Here is a 23,354-nt window from a genome sequence, read left to right as displayed (position 1 = left end):
CTATTAAATATTCTTTTTCTTCTCCCTTTTTCCTCCCCCAGAACCCAGATTATCTTCAGTATTCTCTCAACACAGCTCTGTGCAGTTTAAACTCGGTGGTACATAAGGAGGATGATGAGCCCAAGATGATGGACACTGTATGATTTGCTTGACTGCTGAGGCCAAGTGCTATTTTGTTACAAGAAAGGAAGAACTTGGCTATTTTCTTGACACTTTTATGGGTGCTGCACTTTATTTTTGTTCAGTTTTTGATGGGAGAGAAAGAGTACTGAAATGTTTTATAACTTTCTTTATGTGCTGCTAGGTTTTGTTTGTTTTGTTTTGTTTTCTGAAGGGAGGAGTGGTACCGGATGTTGCAGGAAGTCAAACTGGACTCCCCCACCCCCGCCACTCCCCTTTGGCTACTAAATTTGCCTTTAACTGTTCTCAATTTTGGAATCAAAGTATGGAAATCTGCACAAATGCAATGTTTACAAGAACTGGTTGATTCTAGGAGGTATATGCTACATGATCTTTTTATACAGATATGTACACATCCTACTCTACAAAAATAATTAAAGATAAAAACATACTTGTATCCCACTGCTAATTTTAGCTGTCAGATCTGGTGTTTCATCATATTAAAGCAATAAATCAGTAGTTGGTAACCTACTTTAGTATGTAAGCTGGATGGTACAAAAGTTCTTAAGTGTTTCCTCTTAAAATGTTTGTATTTTCGGCATCATCAATTAAAATTCTTAACTTAAAATTACATGTGGGGCTGAGAAGATGGCTTATTTGGTAAAGAGCTTGCCACATAAGCATGAGGCCCTAAATTCAAATCCCTAGTGCCGACAAGCTGACACAGGGGTGCATAGCTGTAATCCCAGCCCTGGGATCTTTGGGCTTGCTGTCCCCCAAAACAGGATGAACAGCTGCTGAGGAAAACGCCTGATACCAACCTCTGGCCTCCACACACATTTGCACCATATATGCGTATGTGCTCACAAACTTACAAATACACATATGTGCATGCAGACCACACACACCTGCAAAATAAATTACATTCTTCAGAACTGTGATCTTTAGAAGATTATACTTTGTTGATTTTTAAAATATAAAGGAGTATAGTGATATAAAAAGTAACAAGCTCGTGGTTTTTTGTTTTTTAACAAGATAAACTTCAAGCTTACTCTTAATTTCTTTACTTGACATAGTCTGGGATCTCTCAGGGAGTAAGTTTTAAAAGAATACTAATTAGCCTGTAAGAGCAAACAGGAAGCATAATGTGATTTTTAAAATTATGGTTATTGTGTGTCTCACTCTGTGTAGCCTTGAGAAATCTTGTAGAACTAAAATTGCCTTGAGCTGCCAATTGAGTTCTAAGAACCTGGTAATAGGGACCCTTAACGGTAAGGGGGTCTGCTACATGTGCTGTTCCTCTTGCTAGCTGAGTTACTCTAGGGTGCTTCTGAACACTATGGTTTCTTATGTAACTCATTGCTGATACACCAAGACATTAGGTCATTTGACTTACTTAGAATTAGGTGACAGTGCTAATGATGACATCCTTTTATTTGAAGATTAATCTGATTTTCAGGAATATCAGCTTTGGTTGTTTTTGAAGGAATATCAGCTTTGGTTGTTTTTGAGTGTAGTCTTTGGCTTGGTACCCAATGAGACTAGTAGCAAACATTTGAAGATGCTTAACTGGGATTGAGAATACATGTTTCCATTTGAGAAGCCAAAAAAAAAAAAAAAAAAGCTAAGCAACTTACGAGGAACAGAACTGTGATCTTGGCCTCATTTGTACCTCGTTTAAAGTGAGGTGATTAGGCACTTAGTACTGGAATCATGGAACCATACTCATGTAATGTTATAATCTTCCTGGTTTTTAGACTAAAAGTCTTTTTGTGCTTTTGATATAAATATATACTCTATAATAAAATGTTTGACTAATTTATATTGTAGTATTGTTCATCAGCCTTTTTTTATTTATTTATTTTAACCAATAACTTAGTCATCGAAGATTTTGCCTCCTTCCTTCCTCCCTCCCTCTTCTTGCTCTTCATCCTTCCTCTCCTTTTGGTTTTGGAGCATGCTCTCAATTTTTTCCTTCATACCAGGACAAAACAAAATCCCTGGTCTCACCGATGTTACTCAAACCATTGGTTTCCACTCTCTTCAGCTTTACTTTTCCCTAGGACTGGCCTGCAATCATTCACACAGTTTTGACTTTCATTGTGCTTTCTTTAATTTAAAACTATTAATGGATGAAAATGGCAAAAGGAATTAACAGAGTATATAGTTAGTAAGAGATTCTTTTGATTGCATTCTAAAACAGGAATTCCTAAAGAACTGTTGTTTGAAATTGGTCTGTAATTTTTTTTTTTTTCCCCCTAGAAGGAAGTATTCTGTGTTGCTGTGTAGATGAGTGTTGTTTTAGGAACCACTGGCTGATGCCATAATTTGCACCTAAAGACTATAACTTCATAATCAGCAGCACTTTAGTACTAAGAACAGTAAATTTGGATTATTTTTATTTTTATTTTGAAAATACCCTATAAGTACTGTCAGCTAACTACTACTGTAATAAATGTCTTTTCTGGTTCTTAAAGCTGGTTTGACTTGGTAAAATACATCTAATGTCTAGTAAAATATTTTTTTTAAGAAAATGAAATAGCTAGGAGATGGGAATATGGCTCAGTTGGTGCTTAACTAACAGGCACAAAGCTCAAAGGCCCAGCACCACATAAAATGTATGCTGTAGCCCAGGCTTGTGGTCTTAGCACTCAGAAGGTAGGGGCAGGAGTATCAGAAACTCAAGGTTATCTTTATGAGTTTGAGGCCAGCCTTGTGCTACATAAGATAATATCTTAAAAAAAAAAAAAAGAGCCTATGATTCTGTTAATTGTTTTTTCTGTCAGTAGTAAGTAAGATACCTAGTGGCTTAGAATTGCTTGAAGAGTCTCAAAATTATACCATTAGTGGCTCTTTTACTTCCCAAATTTTGCTTAATGAGCTTATAATCTATACTTTCTCTTGTTTTCTTGTTTGTTTTTCAAGGTAGGGTCTAATTGTAGCTCAGGCTGACGTGAAATTCACTATCTAGTCTCAGGCTGGCCTTGAACTCACAGCAATCTTCCTATCTCTGCCTCCCAAGTGCTAGGATTAAAGGCATGCACAACTACACCCAGCCTCCTGTAATTTCTTTTCAGGGATATTAGACTTGTTTTTCAGAGTAGCATTTTTTTCTTTTCTTTTTGAGAGAGAGGATGGGTGTGTCAGGGCCTCCAGTTACTGCAAATGAACTCCAGATGCATGTGCCATCTTGTCCATCTGTCTCTATGTGGGTACTGGGGAACTGAACCTGGGTCATTAGGCTTTGCAGGCAAGTGCCTTAACTGCTGAGTTATTTCTCCAGACCCAGACTAGTACTCTTACTATATCTTTCAAAGTGAACTAGCAAGCTCCTCAAAGAGCATGTATCTTTTTTAGTAAGTGGTGTTCTTACTGGATGAAAATTTTGGTTTTAGGTTTAGTCAAAGTGATCTTTCAAATTAACTATAAGGTACTATCAGAGATGGGGGGAAATGCCAGTTTACTGTTCTCAAACTCATTAGTTCTTAAACTGATGTGGTACTTGTCTATGAGGCTAATTTCCCACCTCAGTTTTGCCACTGTATCATATACTTAAAAATTTTTTTTTACTTATTATTTATTTATTTGACACAGAGAGAATGGGTACATTAGGGCCTCCAGGCATTGCAAATGAACTCCAGACACATGCATCACCTGATACATCTGGTCTTATGTGAGTACTGGGGAATTGAACCTAGACCCTTAGGCTTCCCATGCAAGTTCTTAGCAGCTAAGCCATCTCTCCAACCCTGTATCATATGCTTTTAATGAGGTGCTGAACCCTGTCACTTTTAACTCCCATCTGGAAAGGATGTGTGTGCACTCGCTCATAGGTCTTCTGAGATACTGATCCACCTGCTAAGTATTTGGTTTGCTTCCTCTCTAAGTTGATGGGGGAAGTTACAGAAGTAAAAGATGATTATGGATTGTTTACTACCTAATGGTGTTGAAAATACTCTCATAAGCCTTGAAGTAGACTTATAGTGTTATTTTTGTAAAGATAGGAAATAAGTTTTTTTTTTTAATTTTTATTAGCATTTTCCATGATTATAAAAAAATATCCCATGGTAATTCCCTCCCCCCCCCCCACACTTGGAAATAGTTTTTTAAGGGCTGGAGGGATGGCGTGGCAGTTAAGTCACTTGCCTGCAAAGCCAAAGGACTCAGCTTTGATTTCCCAGGACCCTTCTAAGCCAGATTCACAAGGTGCCACATGCATCTGGAGTGTGTTTGCAGTGGCTGGAGGCCCTGGTGTGCTCATTCTCTTTCTCTTTCTCCTTCTCTGTCTCTCTCAAATAAATACGTATGTACCACTTTGTGCATATGGCTTTATATGGGTATTGAGGAATCAAGCCCAGGTCGTTCAGCTTTGTAGGCAAGCGCTTAACTGCTGAGCCATCTCCAGCTCAGCATTGTATTTTTTATCAGGATATACTCAGCAATGAAAGTCACTGTCTGTGACATCAGCCTATATAAGGATTTCCTGGTGTTTTGACAAAGAAAAGTCATGCACATTTCCCAGAGTAATGGATGTACGGGCAAAATTTTGAGGATTCAGGGTTAGGGAAAGGATTACAGGAAGAGTCTTGTCACATCACATTTTCAGCCACTGTTTGGTCCCCACCTGTAAGTGTCCCAAGAGCCAGTATAACTATAAGACTCTGTGGAAAGAAGACAGAGAACTGCATACAGTAAAACCAGTAAAGGTACTGCTTAATACAATTTATTAGGAGAGAAAGCAGCCTGTGAGAGGGCACACCAGCAGAGAGGAAGGTGGGTGGAGTGGACCTGAGAAAGACTGAAGACCGAGAAGTAAGTAATAACACAGTGCTGATGTCTCCTTATACTGTAACAAAGACTAATGCAGACCTGGTCACTGCTGATTCATGAGTTTTAGGTAGCTCACAATATTTTTAGAAAGTACATAATGACATTCAACTAAGGCACCATCAAACTTTGATAAAGCACAAGATACTGTAATTCTTTTTAAAAGACTTAGTCTGTTTTGAAAGATCAACAATGGATTTTTGAAAATCAAGAAAAGTCCCTCCACTACCCCCAAATACACAAGAACCCACTTGCTGGCATTTGTACTTTAAACGTCTGGAATCAAATGGGGCAAAATTCCAAAGGCAGTAACAGCTTGAATGAGGGCTTGAATCATTTGATTGAGCACCAAGTAAAATGCCTATTGTCCCGCTTCTGCCAAGCCACAATGCATCCATGTGCTCACACTGGCTGTGGCAGTGCACATCTGTCATTTCAGCACTCAGGAGGCTGAGGCAGGCAAATCATGACTTCGAGGGCAGCATGAACTACATACATAGCAAGATTCTTAAGGGCCAGGAATGTAGCTCAGGGTTAGGTGCTCTGAGGTGGCTCCCCAGTAGGTGGGGGTTGCTGCTTAGATGACACCAGAAGTATTCTTTGCCTTCAAGAGATGGTGGTGCACACCTATAGAACTTAGCACTCCAGGGATTGGATGGGGATGGGATTCAAGGTCTTCAATCCAGAGATTTCCTTCAGGGGAACTCAGTTACTGTCATGTTCCTTTTAAACCTATTTTGTATTGCTAAAGCTGTTCGCTAATACTTAGGCCAAGGGAATATTTCCCAGGTATATCTGATCTATTATTTCCTTAATGACAAACTGCCTCTTTATTTAGTAACATGAGTGTTCTCTTACTTTTTACTACAACTTGGTTATTAAAGCAGAATACATATTTGGATCAAAAACAGAAATTGACAGTTTGATCCTAACACATGTTTCTTAACCTGAGAACTATCTGAAAGTGCAGCCCAAGACTTATTTGTCAGTAGAAAGTTGATTCAGTGTTGGTGCTGGTAAAGAACTTAGAATATAGACTTCTAGCATAAACTGTATCCCACAGTACACATATTTTGAAAAGGCCATATTAGGATATTTTCTTATGATAATTGATAAATTTTTGGCACGTAAAAAATTCTAATTAAACTGAAGGTATGTCTGAGGATAAGCAGCAAACATGGCTAGCTTATGTGTTTTTAGTGTGAAGGCAACTGTGAGTTTGCATCTTATAGCAGATCTATAAATCCAGTTGCTTTTTCTTTTTCTGGAATACTAGAGTGTCTCCCCAAACAATGGCCCATTTAGCCAGAAAACATCTTTTTGGAGGGACTGTTCTATTCAAAAGCCTCTAATGAGATATTTGGTCCAAGTGATAATTATTTTTTTACTTTTCCAGAAAAATATGAAAATTTTATGAACTACTGCTCTGAACAAAAAGCTAGATTACTACCAACAGTTCTTTTAAAATTCTGGCTGTGAGTTGGTTTTTTTTGTTTTTTTTTTTTTTTTAAGTTTTCAGCATCCCTTATGTTTGTGCATTGCCCTCCTACAGACAGCAACTGGATACCCACACTGGGTGATCTGGAAGTTCAGTCTCCATATCTGACTCATTTGGCACCTCATTAGTAACATGGGGATAAAGTCAGTAAGAACTGATCACACTTGTAAAGAAGTCGTACATGCCGTATCTCAGAAAGGAGCCGCTTGGTGCAAGGCCAAGGATCCTGTCCGCTGTCATTAGGGGGTCACTGAAGCTTTCTGGTTCGTTTCTGGGACTTTTGTCTGTAGGAAAGCGTATACATAGGGCCAGATCTTGTTGGTTTCTGTTCCAGAGAATGTTTCCAGTACTCCTTTCTTCCTAAAGATAGAAACAAAACCAGATAAATAAGCAAGACACACAAGTTTCAGTGTTCCTAAGGAGGGTTTCAAAGCTTTTCCACAGAAGTTTATGTGAGCATATGTCTCTTGGCTAGACACGGGAAAGCCCAGATTATAGTTTCAGGTTTGCTCTCAGTCACACAGAAATGAGCACTTACAAAGAACAGCAGAGCCAGGTGTGGTGGTGCACACTTTTAATCCCAGCACTCAGAAGGCAGAGGTAGGAGGATCACTATGGTTCAACGCCAGCCCAGAACTACATAGTGAATTCCAGATCAGCCTAGGCTAGACTGAGACCTTACCTTGAAAAACCGAAAAAATAGCAGCTTTCATGGTACACATCCTGTTTGCTCAACCCATACTAAGCATCAAAGTTCATGTTTTGTTTATTTATTTATTTATTGGTTTTTTGAGGTAGGGTCTCACTCTAATCCAGGCTGACCTGGAATTCACTATGTAGTCTCAGGGTGGCCTCCAACTCACAGTGATCCTCCTACCTCTACTTCCCGAGTGCTGGGATTAAAGGCATGCGCCACCATGCCCGGCTAATTTCATGTATGTTTTTTTTTTAAATAATTTTTATTTTATTTATTTGAGAGAGAAATAGGCATACAAAATTGGCGTGCCAGGACCTTCAACCCACTGTAAATGATCTCCAAACGCATGTGCAACCTTGTGCATCTGGGTTATATGGATCCTGAGGACTTGAACCTGGGTCCTTTGGCTTTGCAGGCAAAGCCTTAATTGCTAAGCCATCCTTCCGGCCCTGATTTCATATTTTAAAAGTTCAAGTTTTCTTGCCTCCCTGATAAAACTGACTCTTTAGGAAGTGACTTAGTCTACAGCACCAAATTAGTATGTTTTCTTTTTAAAATAGAAATTGTTTATTTTGTTGTATATGTATATGACTGTGGGCATGGCCGGGTCATGGTGTGCATGTGGAGGTCTGAGGACAGCTTTCAGTTTGGTCCTTGCCTTCTACTTTGTTTTTGTTTGGAGGGATGAGGGCTTACTATTCACTGTCCTGGGAGCTTTGAGAAGTTCTAGTCTCAGCCTCCCTTCTTGTCAAAATTACACTGGGATTACAGAAGTTTCTGGCTTTTACATGAGATCTGGGCACCTGAACTCAGACTATAGAGTAAGTGCTGTATCCACTTCACCATTTCCCTAGCCCCAAGGTGGTAGGTTTTCAAACACAGCCTAGGAGACCTTTCATGATAACTTAAGACTTGTGAAAAGAGCTTTATAATACTTCATTATTCTTCCTTTTTACAAAAGTTCATTTCCCCCCTCTATTCTGCTTTCCTGAATTTTGCTAGAAAGGAGGATAGAACCTGTTGGTTTATTGCTTTTTCCTATTAGCTTTCTGTTTCTCCCAGGCAGCCAGCCTATTTTGTTTGCTCCATTTTGTTTGTAAGCTGTCTAGTGATATGATGGATGAGTCGCGAGGACTAAAATCCTGCTTTTCAAGGCACACAGAGCCTTCAGTGGTTCTGCATCCTTGTTACCCCCCACCCCCCAGCACCGCCTCCACCCTCAGTCACACTCTTGTGCATATCCACCCTGGTTTTAAGAACAACTGAAACCCTCTGGCTTAATATTTTACAACACAAGGATCCACCCTATCTCCGCAACTGTTCTTCCTGGTTCTCAGGGGTCTCACTCAGAATAAAAGGGTTCTCTTATTGATAGCTCATGAAATTTGCCATGGTTACTACCCACTGTTTTTGTGATAAGGGATATCTGCTGTAGAGACAAATTAGACAAAACTTTATAATGGAGTCCATCCCTTCTGTGTTTGAACCCACAGCACACAGCTTTCAGAAAAGCAAGTTTTTACCAGTTGTAAGCCTCTTGGGGTCACTAGTGGGTCATTATTGAGGATAGAACCTCATGCACCGCTTCACTCCTAAAGCTGCACCTTGGATGAATTATCATTTTAATTGCTCTGTAATAAAATGCAGTCAACTCCAAAAATCCATGAAAAGTCCATGAAAGAGGAGGGACATCATATTCCTAGATAATCGCTTCATGAATGTTCCACTGCTGAGAAGTTAGGAGAAAAAAAAAAACCCAAAACACTATTGTTGGATATTATTAAAGTTCTTACAAACACCGTATTCTATTTTTAGTTAAGTCCAGCTATAATCTTGTGTGTGACACTTAGAAGGAAAAACTTCAATTAATGGCAAGAGGTAGCAAAACCCACAGCCTAGAAATAAAGACCAGGCTATGCGTCCTTAATTTCTGCAGCTTTCTCCCACCTCCTGTCTTCTTGGCAGGATTCAATGGTATGAAGGTGACCTCTACCTGTAACCTTATGGTGGCATTCTCTGCCTGTAGTTCTTGGTACTCTGGTCATTCAGCCTTCTGACCACACTCAGTCCTGAGGTCCAGATGAGACTGTTCCTACTCCCTGTCTTCAACAGTGGCATGGCAGGAGCTACTGGGTATTTATGCCAAGCCTTGATAACAAAAGAGGCTCTTCTACTGGGTCAGCTGAGCTGCTAGGAGCTAAGCTGGAGTGAGGAGACCCTGCCACATAGGGGGATCTGAGACTAAAGCCACCACCAGACAAGAGCTGAAAGGGAATGCGCCTTGATGATCCTTTTGGACTCTTATTTATATGACCAACACATGTCACTGTGAATTAGGTTCCTGGAGAACATAAGCGCACATTACATTGCATGACAGATCCTGCTGACACAGCTCTCCATCTCACCCACACACAGAAGGTGGGTTTCTTAGAGGATGACAGGAAATGGACCTAATTATCTACGTGGACCAAATGCCAGGTAGTCAACAAAGTAATGATAATGGATGCCGGAACTGCTTTAAGTCTTCCCACAGGTCCTGTCACCTCAGTTCCTTAGCAGCCCTGTAAAGCTGGTGTGACTTAACACTGACTGATGTTGTGAGTAAGGAATTTGTGGCACAGAAGTTAAATGCTTTGCCCAGGGCCACAGAGCTGGAAATCTTCAGAGATCAGTATCTGAACAGTGTACTGTAACAACTACTATAAGAAGTGAATTGCCAACTCTCATAATTTTGCCCTCCAGAAAGAAACTGTTAGGACAGTTTGGAGACTGTAGCTTTGGAATTTATTGCATACTCATTTCTATTACAATAACTACAGCCACAATAACAGCTGGTATTTATTTAGTACTTACATGTTTGGCCACAGTTGTAAAAGTTACATATATTAACTCACTTTGAAGCTTCTTCTCACCCACATCTTATGAAAGAGAACACAGACAGAAATTAAGCCAGAGGTTAAGGTCACATTAACTAAATAGCAAGCTGGGACCTGAACTTATGCCTTCTGGCTCCAGGATCTGTGCTTTCACCTCAACTGTGTACACGGCCTTGACCCTGAGTCACTAGGAAATAGGAATAAAAGAACGGGGAGGCGCTCTACCTCTAGAAGGCAAGGCTGAGAAAGCAAAGTAGACTGCTTCGTAACCTGAGTCAAGTATCAGCTCAGTCTAGTTATCATATTCATTACATGACACAAATCCCTTGAAGAGCAAAACCATGTTTGAAAAGAATCCTGTAACTATTAAGTAATCTAGGACTGGAGAGATGGCTTAGTGGTTAAGGAGCTTGCCTGTGAAGACTAAGGACCCAAGTTCAATTCTCCAGTACCCATGTAAGCCAATTTTTTGCACAAGGTGGCACACGTGTCTGGAGTTCATTTGTATAGCTAGAGGCCTTGGCACACCCATATCCTCTCTCTCTCTACCTGCCTCTTTCTCAAAATCTTTTTCAGGTAGGGTCTCATTCTAGCCCAGGTGACCTAGAATTCACTATATAGTCTCAGGGTAGCCTCGAACTCACAGCAATCCTCCTACCTCTGCCTCCTGAATGCTGGAATTAAAGGAGTGCGCCACCACGCCTGGCTTTCTCTCTCAAGTAAGTAAATAAATAAATACAATATTTTAAAATAAAAATAAATAATCTAAGGGATGGTTGTCATTTGCCTTTCTTCTGGCTAAAGCACCATCTTTTAGCATTTATAGTAGACACTATTGAGCTTGCCACTGACTCCAGCCCTCCATCTATTACACAGCAGAGTATGGGTGAGAATGGGCCCTCCTAGCTCTGGATGTGGACTTATCAGTATAATCCATCCCAGTTCAATGACTGATTCAGGAAATGGAAGGAACCTCAGTCTAGGATGGTGACTGCCCAAAGTTTCATCTGAATGATGCTCAGAGCTTTTTTGTTGTTGTCATTGTTCATTGAATAAAAGGTTACCCTTTAGCTCTTCACAAAACAGGAAGATCTGGCTGCTTCTGGCAAACATCTGAAAGCATGCATGCAGGAATTCAGAGGGCAAAGCCTACCCACAAGAGGAGGCAAAGCTAAGAGAACAGAAAAACTCTTCAAACCTGGACAAACCCCTTGCTTACTTTCTGGACTTCTCTATTACACAAACCAAGAAATTTCCTTTATAGCTTAAGTTAGTTAGATTGGGTCTTCTGGTATTTTAGCTACAGAATATGCAAAATCAAAAACTCTCAGGGCTGGGGAAATGGCTCAGCAGTTAAAGGGGCTGGCTTACAAAGTCTGTTGGCCAGGGGTCAATTCTCCAGCACCCATATAAAGCCTGATACAAATTGGTGCATGAATCTGTGATCCTAGCGCACCTATCATAATGAGAGGTGGAGCCAAGAGAATCCAGAAGTTCTTGGGCCAATGACAGTGATGTGTGTTTGAAGCATCACATGCCTTTAACCTCAGCACTCGAGAGGCAGAGGCAGGAGGACTGCTGTGAGTCCAAGGACAGCATGGAGCTACAGAGTGAGTTCCAGGTCAGCCTGGGCTAAAGTGAGACTCTACCTCAAAACAAAACAAAAGACCCTGTCTCAAAGAAGGTGGAGTACGAACACCCCAAAATTGTCCTTTGACCTCCACTTGTATATATGTGATTGTGTACATACACACGTACATACACACACACACACACACACACACACACACACACACAAACAGCCCAGGTATAGTGGCATGCACTTGGGAAGCTGAGATAGGAGGACTGCTGTGAGTTCAAGGCCAAGCTGAACTATAAAATGAGTTCCATGTCAGCCTGGGCTACAGTGAGACCCTGCTTAAAACAAACAACAATAATAAAAAAAGACTCCTGGCCAGGCATGGTGGCACACCCATCCTAATACTCTGAAGGCAGAGGTAAGAGGACTGCTGTGAGTTTGAGGCCAGTCTGAGACTACACAGTGAATTCCAGTCACTCTGAGCTAGAGCAAGACCCTGCCATGAAAAACTAAAACAAAATAAAAACAAAAGCAGGGCTGCAGAGATGGCTTACTGGTTAAGCGCTTGCCTGTGAAGCCTAAGGATCCCGGTTCGAGGCTCGATTCCCCAGGACCCACGTTAGCCAGATGCACAAGGGGGCACACGCATCTGGAGTTCGTTAGCAGTGGCTGGAAGCTGTGGCATGCCCATTCTCTCTCTCTCTCTCTCTCTCTCTCTCTGTGTGTCTCTTTCTCTCTCTGTCACACTCAAATAAATAAATGAAAAAAAAAAAAAACAGGTTACGCAAAAAACAAATTCCCTTCATTCAAGAGGAGTTCTGAAAAGCAAGTACTCACTGGTAATATTCTAAGACCGGCTCTGTTTGGGCTTCATAAGCCTTCAGCCTCTTGATCACTGTCTCTGGTCTGTCGTCCTCCCGCTGAGTCAAAGGCTCTCCCGTCAAGTCATCAATGCCCTAAAACAGCAGTCAGAAGAGAAGTGTGCTATCAAATACAGTGTCTTTGAAAGCTATTTTCATAAGCAGGTCTTTTTAAGCAGATATCTTCTGTTCAGTCACAGCTCACAAACATGTGCTACCACTTAAATAAACAGAATCCAAAGTAAAGACAGATCATTTCAACAACCACAAGACCCTAGGATCATTTCCACACTGCAATAGTGTGGATTTGAAATATATTCCTGACAACCCTAAGTACTGAAGCACTGGTTCCATTTCATAGGTGATTAGGAGGTGGTAGAAATTACAGACTAGAAATCTCAACTGTAATCTAGTGTGGCAAATTCCCTGTGTCTCTGTTTCTCACATGCTCCCTGACACAGAGTAGAAATCAAAAGATGGCTGTGTTTCTATGTTGGTTTTCTCTTTATTATAACAAATATCTGAGAAAAACACTTTAAAGAGGAATTGTTTCTTTTGGCTCATGGGCTCAGGGGGTGGAGATCACAGCTGGTTGGCCCCTAGGAGATTGAGCAGAATGTCACGGCAGGAGTGTGTTGGGGTGGGAGGCTCTTCACATCCTGGTGTAGAGGAACCAGAGAAGGAATCTTAACCACAGAAGTACACCCCCAGTGGCCCACTTCCTCCAGGTTGGCCCCACCTTCTAAAATAACACCACCAGCTATGGACTACACATTCAACACGTAAGCCTATGGGTAACATTTCATATCAAACCATAACGCCTGAATGAATGGCAAACTCTGACACAGCAGAAGAGTCTTTACCACAAAGCTGATTGGACTGGACCCACCCATGATACCAAGTGACCTGAGAATATCCCCTGACATGTCTTGGTCAAGCAGAGGATGGCCATATTTAAAAAACTTACATCTGTGGACACAGAGACAGTCTGCTATGTGTGAAATCCATTGCAATCACTCACCACAGTTTTGGGAGGGTTGAATTCGATGTTGTACACTCGGCCACTGGCTGGATGAATCCAACGTGCAGTGAGGCGTTTCTTAATGACCTCAAAGGGCACATTCAGGTTAATCACTGTGTCTATCTGATAAGCTCTGTCCAGTGCTTCTGCCTGTGGCAGTGTCCTTGGGAAACCTGCAGAAAAGGAGGATCGCCATGAGTTCAAGGCCACCCTGAGACTACACAGTGAATTCCAGGTCAGCCTGGGCTAGAGCAAGACCCTACCTTGAACAAACAAACAAATAAACAAGCAAAAGAGAAAGAAGGAAGGAGGGAAAGACCTGAACTCATCAGATACACTCAAAATTTCAAAAGACTATTTATAGAAAATAACAGACTGTAATGTAGAGGAACAAGTCCTGTCACATAAACCAATTTTCCTGACTTGAATATCCCTAATCCACAAGTCAAAGGTGCAGTGATGCTAGAAAGTTTCCAGTTTTGGAGCATTTTGGATAATGTGCCAAAGTACAAAAAACTCTGAAATACTTCTGGTCCCAAGCATTTTAGAATTTGGATTCTCAGCCAGTATAGCAAAAAATAGCTTAAACAATGTTGTTCAAAGTACAAAAAATAAAAAAAGGAAAACTAACTGATTAATGGGTCCAGGAATAGACACAAATACATTAGGGAATTTAAAACAATATTCTGATCTGAATTTTTGTACTTTTATAATGACGTTACTAGGGACATTCTGTCCAGAACACAAGGAAAATGTAAAACTGGTGGAAATAATACATTTTTTCAAGTGACAAAGGTTAAATCTTCACATTCAACTTGTTAGAACTGGAAAAAAAATTGCTGGGCGTGGTGGCACAAACCTTTAATCCCAGCATTTAAGATGCAGAGGTAGGAGGATCGCCCTGAGGTCAAGGCCACCCTGAAACTACTTAATGAATTCCAGGTCAGCCTGGGCTAGAGGGAGACCCTGCCTCAAAAAAACAAAAAAACAAAAAACAAAAAAAAAAAAAAAAAGGAAAATTTTGCCTGTGACTTAGACCATATAATTGATAAAATGACAATTAATAATCCTAGATGTAAGAAAAATAGCCTCAAAGAAAGTTTTCATGTGCAAAAAAATCTGTAGCTCTAAAATTAATTATTATATTACTATAATACTTATAAAGTTTACAATGAAGTAAGACATCCGATAAATGTTAACAATATTTCATGAGAGTAAACAGAATACAACAGCAAAATCTACTGAATTCTTTCCACATGCCAAGTTCTGTGTGTTGAATATTTTATGGGAACCATGTCTTTCAGCTGTCATAATAACTGTAAGAGAGTTGTGTTTTGTTTTGATTTGCTTTTGTTTTTTCAAGGCAGGGTCTCCCTCTAGCCCAGGCTGACTGGGATTCACTATGTAGTCTCAGGGTGGCCATGCCAGGCTGAGAGCTGGTTATTATTCCCACTTTACTAATGAGGAAGCTGAGGCACAGCAAGGTAAGTAACTTGCTCGATCTCACAAAACTACTAGTTAAGCACTAGAGGGGAATTTGAACACAAGCTGTCTGACCTAACACCTTTCCTTGTAACCATGGAGTTTGCTCTGAAAAACAACTTTAATAAAAATACTTTGTATTGAGCCATGCATGATGGTGCACACCTTTAATCCCAGCACTCGAGAGGCAAAGGTAGGATGATCGCCTTGAGTTCAAAGCCAGCCTGGGACTACAGAGTGACTTCTAAGTCAGCCTGGGCGAGAGGAAGACCCTGCCTTGAAAAGAATAACAACAAAAAAACTCTACTCATATCATTCCAATTAAAATGTTTCTACTTAGTAACACAGAATCAAACATTCATTGGAATAAAAGAGCTGAGTGAAAATATCCTGTCCAACAGAAAAAGAAGTGTGAGGACATCTTTTGATCATCACTCCAAACAGTGAAAACCTAGTCACAATGCATAATCCCCTAATAGGGGATTCAAGTATGACACATACATGAAATGCAAGCTTGTACATCTTTTATTCCAATGATGTAAATCTATTAAGTGCTTAGTTCAATAAGAAAGCAAAATGCAAAAAGCGGAGTGTATGTTACAATTTGGATATGAAGTTTCCCCTAAAAAGGCTCTTGGGTTGAGGGCCTGGGCTCCAACTGATGGATCCAATCATGGAAAGATAACTTAGAAACCAGAATCCAAAATAAGCCTTCTCTCATTAAGTTACTTCTTTCTGTTTTTTTTACAGCAACAAAAACTTATCTAATACAATATACAAATTAAACATAATAGTACTAGGGCTGGAGAGAGATGGCTCAGCAGTTAAGGAGCTTGCCTGCAAAGCCTGACAACCCTGGTTCGATCCCTGGTACCCATGTAAAGCCAGATGCACAGAGTGATGCATACATCTGGAGTTCACTTACAGAGACTGGAGGCCCTGGTGCCCATTCATTCTCATTCTCTCTTTCCTTGCAAATAAATAAATAAAATTATTTTTAAAAATAATAGTACTACAGCACTCGGGAGGCAGAGGTAGGAGGATTGCCATGAGTTCGAGGCCACCCTGAGACTCCATAGTGAATTCCAGGTCAGCCTGGGCTACAGTGAGACCCTACCACGAAAAACAAAACAAAACAAAAAAATAGTAGTACTAGACATTGGTTGCAGGGGAACAACAACCTTCTACCTAATACATATATATGGAAGTTTATATATATATGCATATTTATTACTCTACAAAAAACATCTATTCGAATTACATAAAAACAAGTAAAGTATTTACTACTGAATTATGTGATCATTGAGACATTTTTTAATACCTTTAGATCCATTTTGATTTATTAAAGGAAAAGGCATTGTTACAGTACAATAATGACAAAAAAAACACAGTGAATGCTCCACATTCCAGTCTTTGGCCTGGTCCCCACATGTGCCCTCCTCCACATCTCCCATGGGTTGGTTTCTTGGAACACTTGTCACCTTCCTGTGCTGAGAAGCTTGTTCACACTACTTTTATCTACCCTGTTCCCCCAGCCTAAATGAACCCAAAGAGTAGGGCCTCCCACAAATGAAAATGCCTCTAAACCCCTACCATCTCACACGGAAGCAAGACTTCATTAAATTTTTTAACAATATTTTATTTTTATTTATTTATTTGACAGAAAGAGAGAGGCAGAGAGAGAGCAAGCGAGAAAGGGAGAGAGAGAGAGAGAATGGGCGCACCAGGGCCTCCAGCCGCTGCAAACAAACTCCAGATGCATGTTGCTACCTTGTGCATCTGTCTTATGTGGGTCCTGAAAAATTGCACTTGGGTCCCTTGGCTTTGCAGGCAAGTGCCTTAACCACTTAGCCATCCCTCCAGCCCCCTCATTAAGATTTTTAAATAAAACTTTGTGCCATGTATCTATATTTTTTATTAGGAAGGAAAGTAAGTAGCTACCCACCCACAAAACACTATTCTGATCAACTTTTGATTTACCTCAAAGCAGTTTTGAGGGTCTGGACTCACCCAATTTTTATTTACTTTTCTACTACTAGAATGTACTTTTCCACAAAAGCAAGGATTTTGTTCATGCTTAGGTTCCTTGCCAAGACCTGCTTTGTGTAACTCAAGGCACTGGGTGTTATCTACAGCCTGGTATATACAGTATGTAGTGTTTAATGTAGACTACCCACCAGAATCGTCCAGGTGCTCCACAAATATTGACGGACAGCAGACATGGCCCATGAGCATGAAGGCAGACCTGATTTGGTTCCCTTCCTGATCCTAACTCCAACAAATAAAGCAGAGTAAGTTCGCTGGCCAACTTCTCCGTGTGTGTGTGTGTGTGTGTGTTTGTGTGTGTGTGTGTGTGTGTACTTACTTTACTTCCAGATAGAAACCTGGCTTTTTAGAACCTTTGTACAACTAGGAGCTCAATCTCCACACCTTCTCTTGCATGCCTTCTGCAAAAGCCACTTGGCTGCAGGACTCCCAGCAGAATTGAGTCCTTATGGCTGAAGGTGGGGAATGGAGTGGATGGAGTAGGAGAGAAGCCAGCAGCAAGACTGGATTAGCACATTCTTTTCCAAAACAGGGCACTCTAACTTCCGTCCTGAGGGCACTGGATCATCCCGGTTTGTTTGTTTGTGGGGGCTTTTTTTTTTTTTTTGGTTTTTCAAGGTGGGGTCTCCCTCTAGCCCAGGCTGACCTGGAACTCACTGTGTAGTCTCAGGGTGGCCTCGAATGCAAGGTGACCCCCCTACCTTATGTTGTCACCATGCCTGGCTCAATACAATTTTTTTTTTTTTTTTTTTTTTTTGAGAGCAACAGACACAGAGAGAAAGACAGATAGAGGGAGAGAGAGAGAATGGGCGCGCCAGGGCCTCCAGCCTCTGCAAACGAACTCCAGACGCGTGCGCCCCCTTGTGCATCTGGCTAACGTGGGACCTGGGGAGCCGAGCCTCGAACCGGGGTCCTTAGGCTTCACAGGCAAGCGCTTAACCGCTAAGCCATCTCTCCAGCCCCAAAATATTTTTATTAAGGTTGTTTTTCAGAGCAAACCCCATGATTACAAAGAAAAGGGTGGTTAGACAGCTTGTGTTCAAATTCCACTCTAGTGCTTAACTAGTAGTTTTGTGAGATCGAGCAAGTTACTTACCTTTGCTGTGCCTCAGCTTTCTCATTAGTAAAGTGGGAATAATAACCAGCTCTCAGTCTGGCGTGGCCACCCTGAGACAACATAGTGAATCCCAGGTCAGCCTGGGCTAGAGGGAGACCCTACCTCAAAAAAATTAAAAGAAAACAAAATAAACACAACTGTCTTACAGTTATTAAGACAGTTGAAAGACATGGTTCCCATAAACTATTTAGCATACAGAGCTTGGCACGTGGAAAGATTTCAGTAGATTTGGCTGTTGCATTCTGTTTATTCTCATAAAATGTTGTTAACTTTTTATCAGGATGGCTTACTTCATTGTAAATTTTATAAGAAGACACTATGTAGTCTCAGGCTGGCCTTGAATTCATGGTGACTCTCCTACCTCTGCCTCCCAAGTCCTGGGATTAAAGGCATGCGCACCATGCCAGTTCTTTCAAAGCTTCTCCTTTGTGACCACTCTATGTCAGCCAATGATAGAGATGACACATCAATCTGTCCTCAAGGACTCTGCCACTCCTTAGGCTGAGGCAGCCTATGGTTTATTATAATTTATTCTTGGGCCTTCCTTCATTTCTATTAATCCTTCCTTATCATACACTATTCACAGGGAGGTGTGGTGGCTTAGGCAGGAGGCCCATGAATTTGAAGCTAGCCTGGACTGTAATAGTGAGTTCATGGCCAACTTGGGCTACATAGCAAAATTCTGTCGCAAGAATATAAATATAAGAATAAAATATTCAAGAGGCTAAAGAGAAGGATCATCACTTAAAGGCACTTGTTTGCAAAGCCTGCCCACCTGGGTTCAGTTCCCCAGAACCCACATAAACCTGCACAAGTGGCACATGTGTCTGGAGTTGGTTTGCAATAGCAAAAGGCCCTGGCATGTGCATAAAAATATTAATCTGGTGGGGCATGGTGGCACACGCCTTTAATCACAGCACTTGGGAGGCAGAGGTAGGAGGACTGCCGTGAGTTCGAGGCCACTCTGAGACTCCATAGTGAATTCCAGGTCAGCCTGGGCTAGAGTGAGACCCTACCTCAAAAAATAAAAAAAAAAAAGCCCAAAAATATATATATTAATCTGAAGAAGCCTAGAAATCATGTAGCCTGCCTCCATCTTTCCTTTCAGATAAAAAACGAGACCCCAAGAAGTGGACTGGCCCAAGGTTTCAGGGAAATACCAGAAGCCAGGTCCCTGAGTCCATCCTTGACAACGTCACAGCCCCAGTTGCCCACTTCCTGCCAGCACTCATCAGCCTGGGCAGCAAAATGCTTAGGACACCACTTACCGTCCAACAGCCAGCTACACTGGGTGAGGTTTTTCAGCTCATGAAGGGTCAGCCGAGTCATGACATCATCTGGGATGAGTTTCCCTTGGTCAATGAACGTCTTGGCTAACACACCAATCTCTACAGAAGAATGGAAAAATCAGTAAGTGCATATGTTTTATCTTGTCCCAAGTCCTTAGAGAACTAGCTGTCTAAAGGAATACAGGCCCATATGAAAATAGGTATCACCAACTTTTCTGCAAAACTCAGAGGTTACACCAAGCACAGTGGTGCATACCTATAATTCTAGCACTCAGAAGGCGGAGGCAGGGCTGGAGAGATGGCTTAGTGGTTTGCAAGTGCCTGCAAAGCCTAAGGACCCAGGTTCAGTTCTCCAGTACCCATGTAATCTGGATGCACAAGGTGGTGCACGCATCTGGAGTTTGTTTGAAGTGGCTGGAGGCCCTTAGTGCACCCATTCTCTCTTTCTCACTCTCTCATAAATAACATAAAATAAGTATAAAAATATTTATAAAAAACAGATGGTGGAGGCAGCTAGCGTCCCTTGGCTATAAAAGAATACATATATATATGGAAGAAATGGCTCAGTGGATACAGGGCTTGCCAAGCAAGTATGAGGGGCCTGAATCTGGATACCCAACATCTATATAAAACACCAGGCAAGTTGGTGGTTTGAGCTTGTGACGCTAGAGCTAGGGAGAATCCCTGGGGCTCACTGACCAAGCTAGTTTACAGAATCAGTATGCTCTAGGAATCGAGAGATCCTGTCCCAATGAATAAATTGGAGATCAATTGAGGAAGACACCCAATGTCAACCTCTGGCCTCCACACACAAGGAACAACAACAACAGAACTGGGTGTGGTGGTGTACACTTGTAATCTCATTACTCTCAAGGCAGGGGCAGGTAGTGTCTCAAGTTCAAGGGCTGCCTGCTCTAACAATGAGTTTTGGGCCGGCCAGTGTCACGTAGTGAAACTCTGTCTCAAAATGCAAAGGAAGAAAGGGAGGGAGGGAAGGACAGAAGGAAGAAGGGAGAGAAGTAGGAAAGAGAGAGAGAAAGAAAAGAAGAAAAAGGAAAGAAGGGAGGAAGAGAGGCTGGAAAGATGACTCGGCAGTTAAGGTGCTTGCCTGCAAAGCCTAAGGACCCCAGCATAATTCTCCGAACCCAAGTAAACCTAGATGCACAAAGTGGCACCTGCATCTGGAGTTCATTTGCAGCAGCTGGGGGCCCTAGCCTGTCCATTTTCTCTCTGTGTCTCTCTTCTATTTCTCTGTGCTTGCAAATAAAAAAATAATTAAAAACAAGAAAAATGAAAGAAAAAAAGGGGGATTATAAAATTAAGCCTAAACTGAGGATTGGTGGCACATGGCTTTAATCCCAGCACTCAGGAGGCAGAGGCATATGAGGATCACTGTGAGTTTGAGGCCTGCCAGAGACTACATAGTAAATTCCAGGTCAGCCTGGGCCAGCATGATACCCTACCGCAAAAAATCAAAACAAGAGCTGAGAGATGGCTTACAGGTTCAGGTCCTTGCCAGAAAAGCCAAAGGTCCCAGGTTCAATTCCCAGATGCACAAGGGGGCACACGCATCCAGAGTTCGTTTGCAGTGGCTGGAGGTCCTGGCATGCCTATTTTCTCCCCACCTCCCCTTGCCTATTTTTCTCTCAAATAAATAAAAAAAAAAAATTAAAAATATTTTAAGAACAAGTTGGGCATGGTGGCACATGCTTTTAATCCCAGGACTTGGGAGGCAGAGGTAGGAGGATGGCCGTGAGTTCAAGGACCCCCTGAAACTACACAGTTAATTCCAGGTCAGCCTAGGCCAGAATGAGACCCAATCTCAAAAAAACAAAACAGACTTCTGGATAAAATGGCAGGTTAGGAACCACACCAAAGCAACCTAGGGGAGAAAAAGCCAAAGAATACCGAGCAAAACACACACTTCTACTAAAAAGTGCGGTGTATAAGAAATTAAAACAGCAGCAGAGAAGTAGGAGAGATCCAGGGCATCCAGAGCCCGCACCGGCAGGTCTAAGAGGCTGCGGCGGCAGCAGCAGAAGCGGAACTGGCGGCTCTGGCTCCGGCAGCAGCAGCGGAGAATCCAGCAGCGGCGGTGCCAGGTCTGTGGGGCCACAGCTGCCAGGCTCAGCTTGCCCCACAGGAAAAGCCAGTGCCCAGCTCCAGAAAACAGAACAGTGGTCCAGCGATCCAGCCAGCCTACTTGAACCCACTGGCAACAAAGAGGGATGCAAGCACAGCACAGCATAACAGAGACCAAAATCATCCAAAAAGGTAACAGGGATTACACCAAGGAAGGGTCTCGCTTGGTCACAAGATGACTTGGAATGCTCAACAGACCAGAAATCTTAACCTCTTTGCTGATAGAGGATCTGGTTGTTATAATACACATTCTTGCATAAATACAGTGTTGTTTTTCATTGAATATGTACAATGTTTAGTTAAATTTTAGAATCGACCTGCATTTTATTCCACTCAGTCTACTTGAATACTCCCATAGCAGGCAAACCCAACCCCTAGGAACACCTTTGTAGATACTCTGAGAGCCTTAAGAACCAAGCCTAAAACCTTCAGCTCTTACCCCAAAGATATATAACATCAGATCGATTGATACAGCTAAGAATACCCAGCTAACTAGAAAATCCAATCATTAACTTAATCGAAGATGCAAAAATAAATACATTATAACACAAGAAACACTAAAAATCAAGACAATATAAATCCACCAAAAAGTATTAATGCATCAGAAATGACCTCCAGTGAGAATGAGTTAGAAGAAATGCCTAAGAAAGATTTCAAAAGAATGATGGTAAATATGTTCAAAGAAGTCAAAGAAAAAAATCAAAGGAATGAAAGAGGAAATCAAAGGAATCAAAGAAGACACAGGGGGCTGGAGAGATGGCTTAGAGGTTAAGTACCTGCATGTGAAGCCTAAGGACCCTGGTTCAAGGCTCGATTCCCCAGCAGCCACATTAGCCAGATGCACAATGGAGCACACGCATCTGGAGTTTGTTTGCAGTGGCAAGAAACCCTGGCTCGTCCACTCTCCTCTCTCTCTCTCTCTCTCTGGCTCTTTCTCTCGCTGCCTGTCGCTCTCAAATAAATAAATAAAAATAAACAAAAATAAAATAAAAAAAGAAGCCACAGGACACCAATTTAATGAAATAAAGAGGTCAATACAAGACATAAACAAGGAACTACACATAGTAAAGAAAAACCAGTCAGAATTACTAGCAATGAAGAACACAGTTAATGAAATAAAAAACTCTGTAGAGCCGGGCGTGGTGGCGCACGCCTTTAATCCCAGCACTCGGGAGGCAGAGGTAGGAGGATCGCCATGAGTTCGAGGCCACCCTGAGACTCCTTAGTGAATTCCAGGTCAGCCTGGGCTACAGTGAGACCCTACCTCAAAAAAAAAAAAAAAAAAAAAAAAAAAACTCTGTAGAAAACCTCACCAATAGAATGGATGAAGGAAAGGACAGAATATCTAAGCTAGAAGACTAGGTGGCAGATTTAATACAGTCCAACAAAGGGAAAGGGAAAGCCAAACAAATAAAAAAGTGTGAATGGGAATTTCAAGATATTTGGGACACTATGAAAAGATCAAACATAAGAATTCAGGGCATAGTAGAAGGAAAAGAATTTCATTCCAAAGGCACAGTAGGCATCTTCAACAAAATCATAGAAGAAAACTTCCCCCAAACTGGGAAAGAGGTGCCAATGCAGATACAGGAAGCCTTTAGAACCCCAGGCAGACAAAACCTGGAAAGAACCTCTCCTCGCCATATTATAATCAAACGACCAAACACACAATCCAAAGAAAAAATATTGGAAGCACTTAGAGATAAAAATCAAGTTACCTACAAAGGCAAGCCCATCAGGATTACAGCAGATTATTCAACACAAACTATAGAAGCCAGAAGGGCTTGGAGTGATGTATTC

General features: G+C 41.5%; 2 protein-coding genes across 5 annotated transcripts in view; one reads left to right on the top strand and one right to left on the bottom strand.

Moving 5' to 3' along the window:
- Cdc37l1 (cell division cycle 37 like 1) overlaps positions 1-651 on the top strand; it is a 36,911-nt gene extending 36,260 nt beyond the window's left edge. For all 3 annotated transcript variants that reach the window (XM_045140341.1, XM_004653169.2, XM_045140336.1), the window contains one exon: positions 42-651. In XM_045140341.1, coding sequence (XP_044996276.1) covers positions 42-143 — 102 coding nt within the window. In that variant the 3' untranslated portion in view covers positions 144-651. The remainder of the gene's footprint in view (positions 1-41) is intronic.
- Positions 652-4,827: 4,176 nt separating this feature from the next.
- The window catches only part of Ak3 (adenylate kinase 3), a 72,791-nt gene continuing 54,264 nt past the window's right edge, over positions 4,828-23,354 (bottom strand). For both annotated transcript variants that reach the window (XM_045140957.1, XM_004653171.2), the window contains exons 2-5: positions 19,392-19,511; positions 13,479-13,651; positions 12,435-12,553; positions 4,828-6,805 (exon numbers count right to left, since the gene is read on the bottom strand). In XM_045140957.1, the coding sequence (XP_044996892.1) occupies positions 6,685-6,805; positions 12,435-12,553; positions 13,479-13,651; positions 19,392-19,511 (533 nt within the window). In that variant the 3' untranslated portion in view covers positions 4,828-6,684. The remainder of the gene's footprint in view (positions 6,806-12,434; positions 12,554-13,478; positions 13,652-19,391; positions 19,512-23,354) is intronic.

This window comes from Jaculus jaculus, chromosome 1 (genome assembly GCF_020740685.1).
Source record: "Jaculus jaculus isolate mJacJac1 chromosome 1, mJacJac1.mat.Y.cur, whole genome shotgun sequence".
In the NCBI taxonomy this organism is placed as follows: domain Eukaryota; kingdom Metazoa; phylum Chordata; class Mammalia; order Rodentia; family Dipodidae; genus Jaculus; species Jaculus jaculus.
The sequence above is the reverse complement of the archived record's forward strand: the minus strand, read 5'-3'. Positions and strand labels throughout refer to the sequence as shown.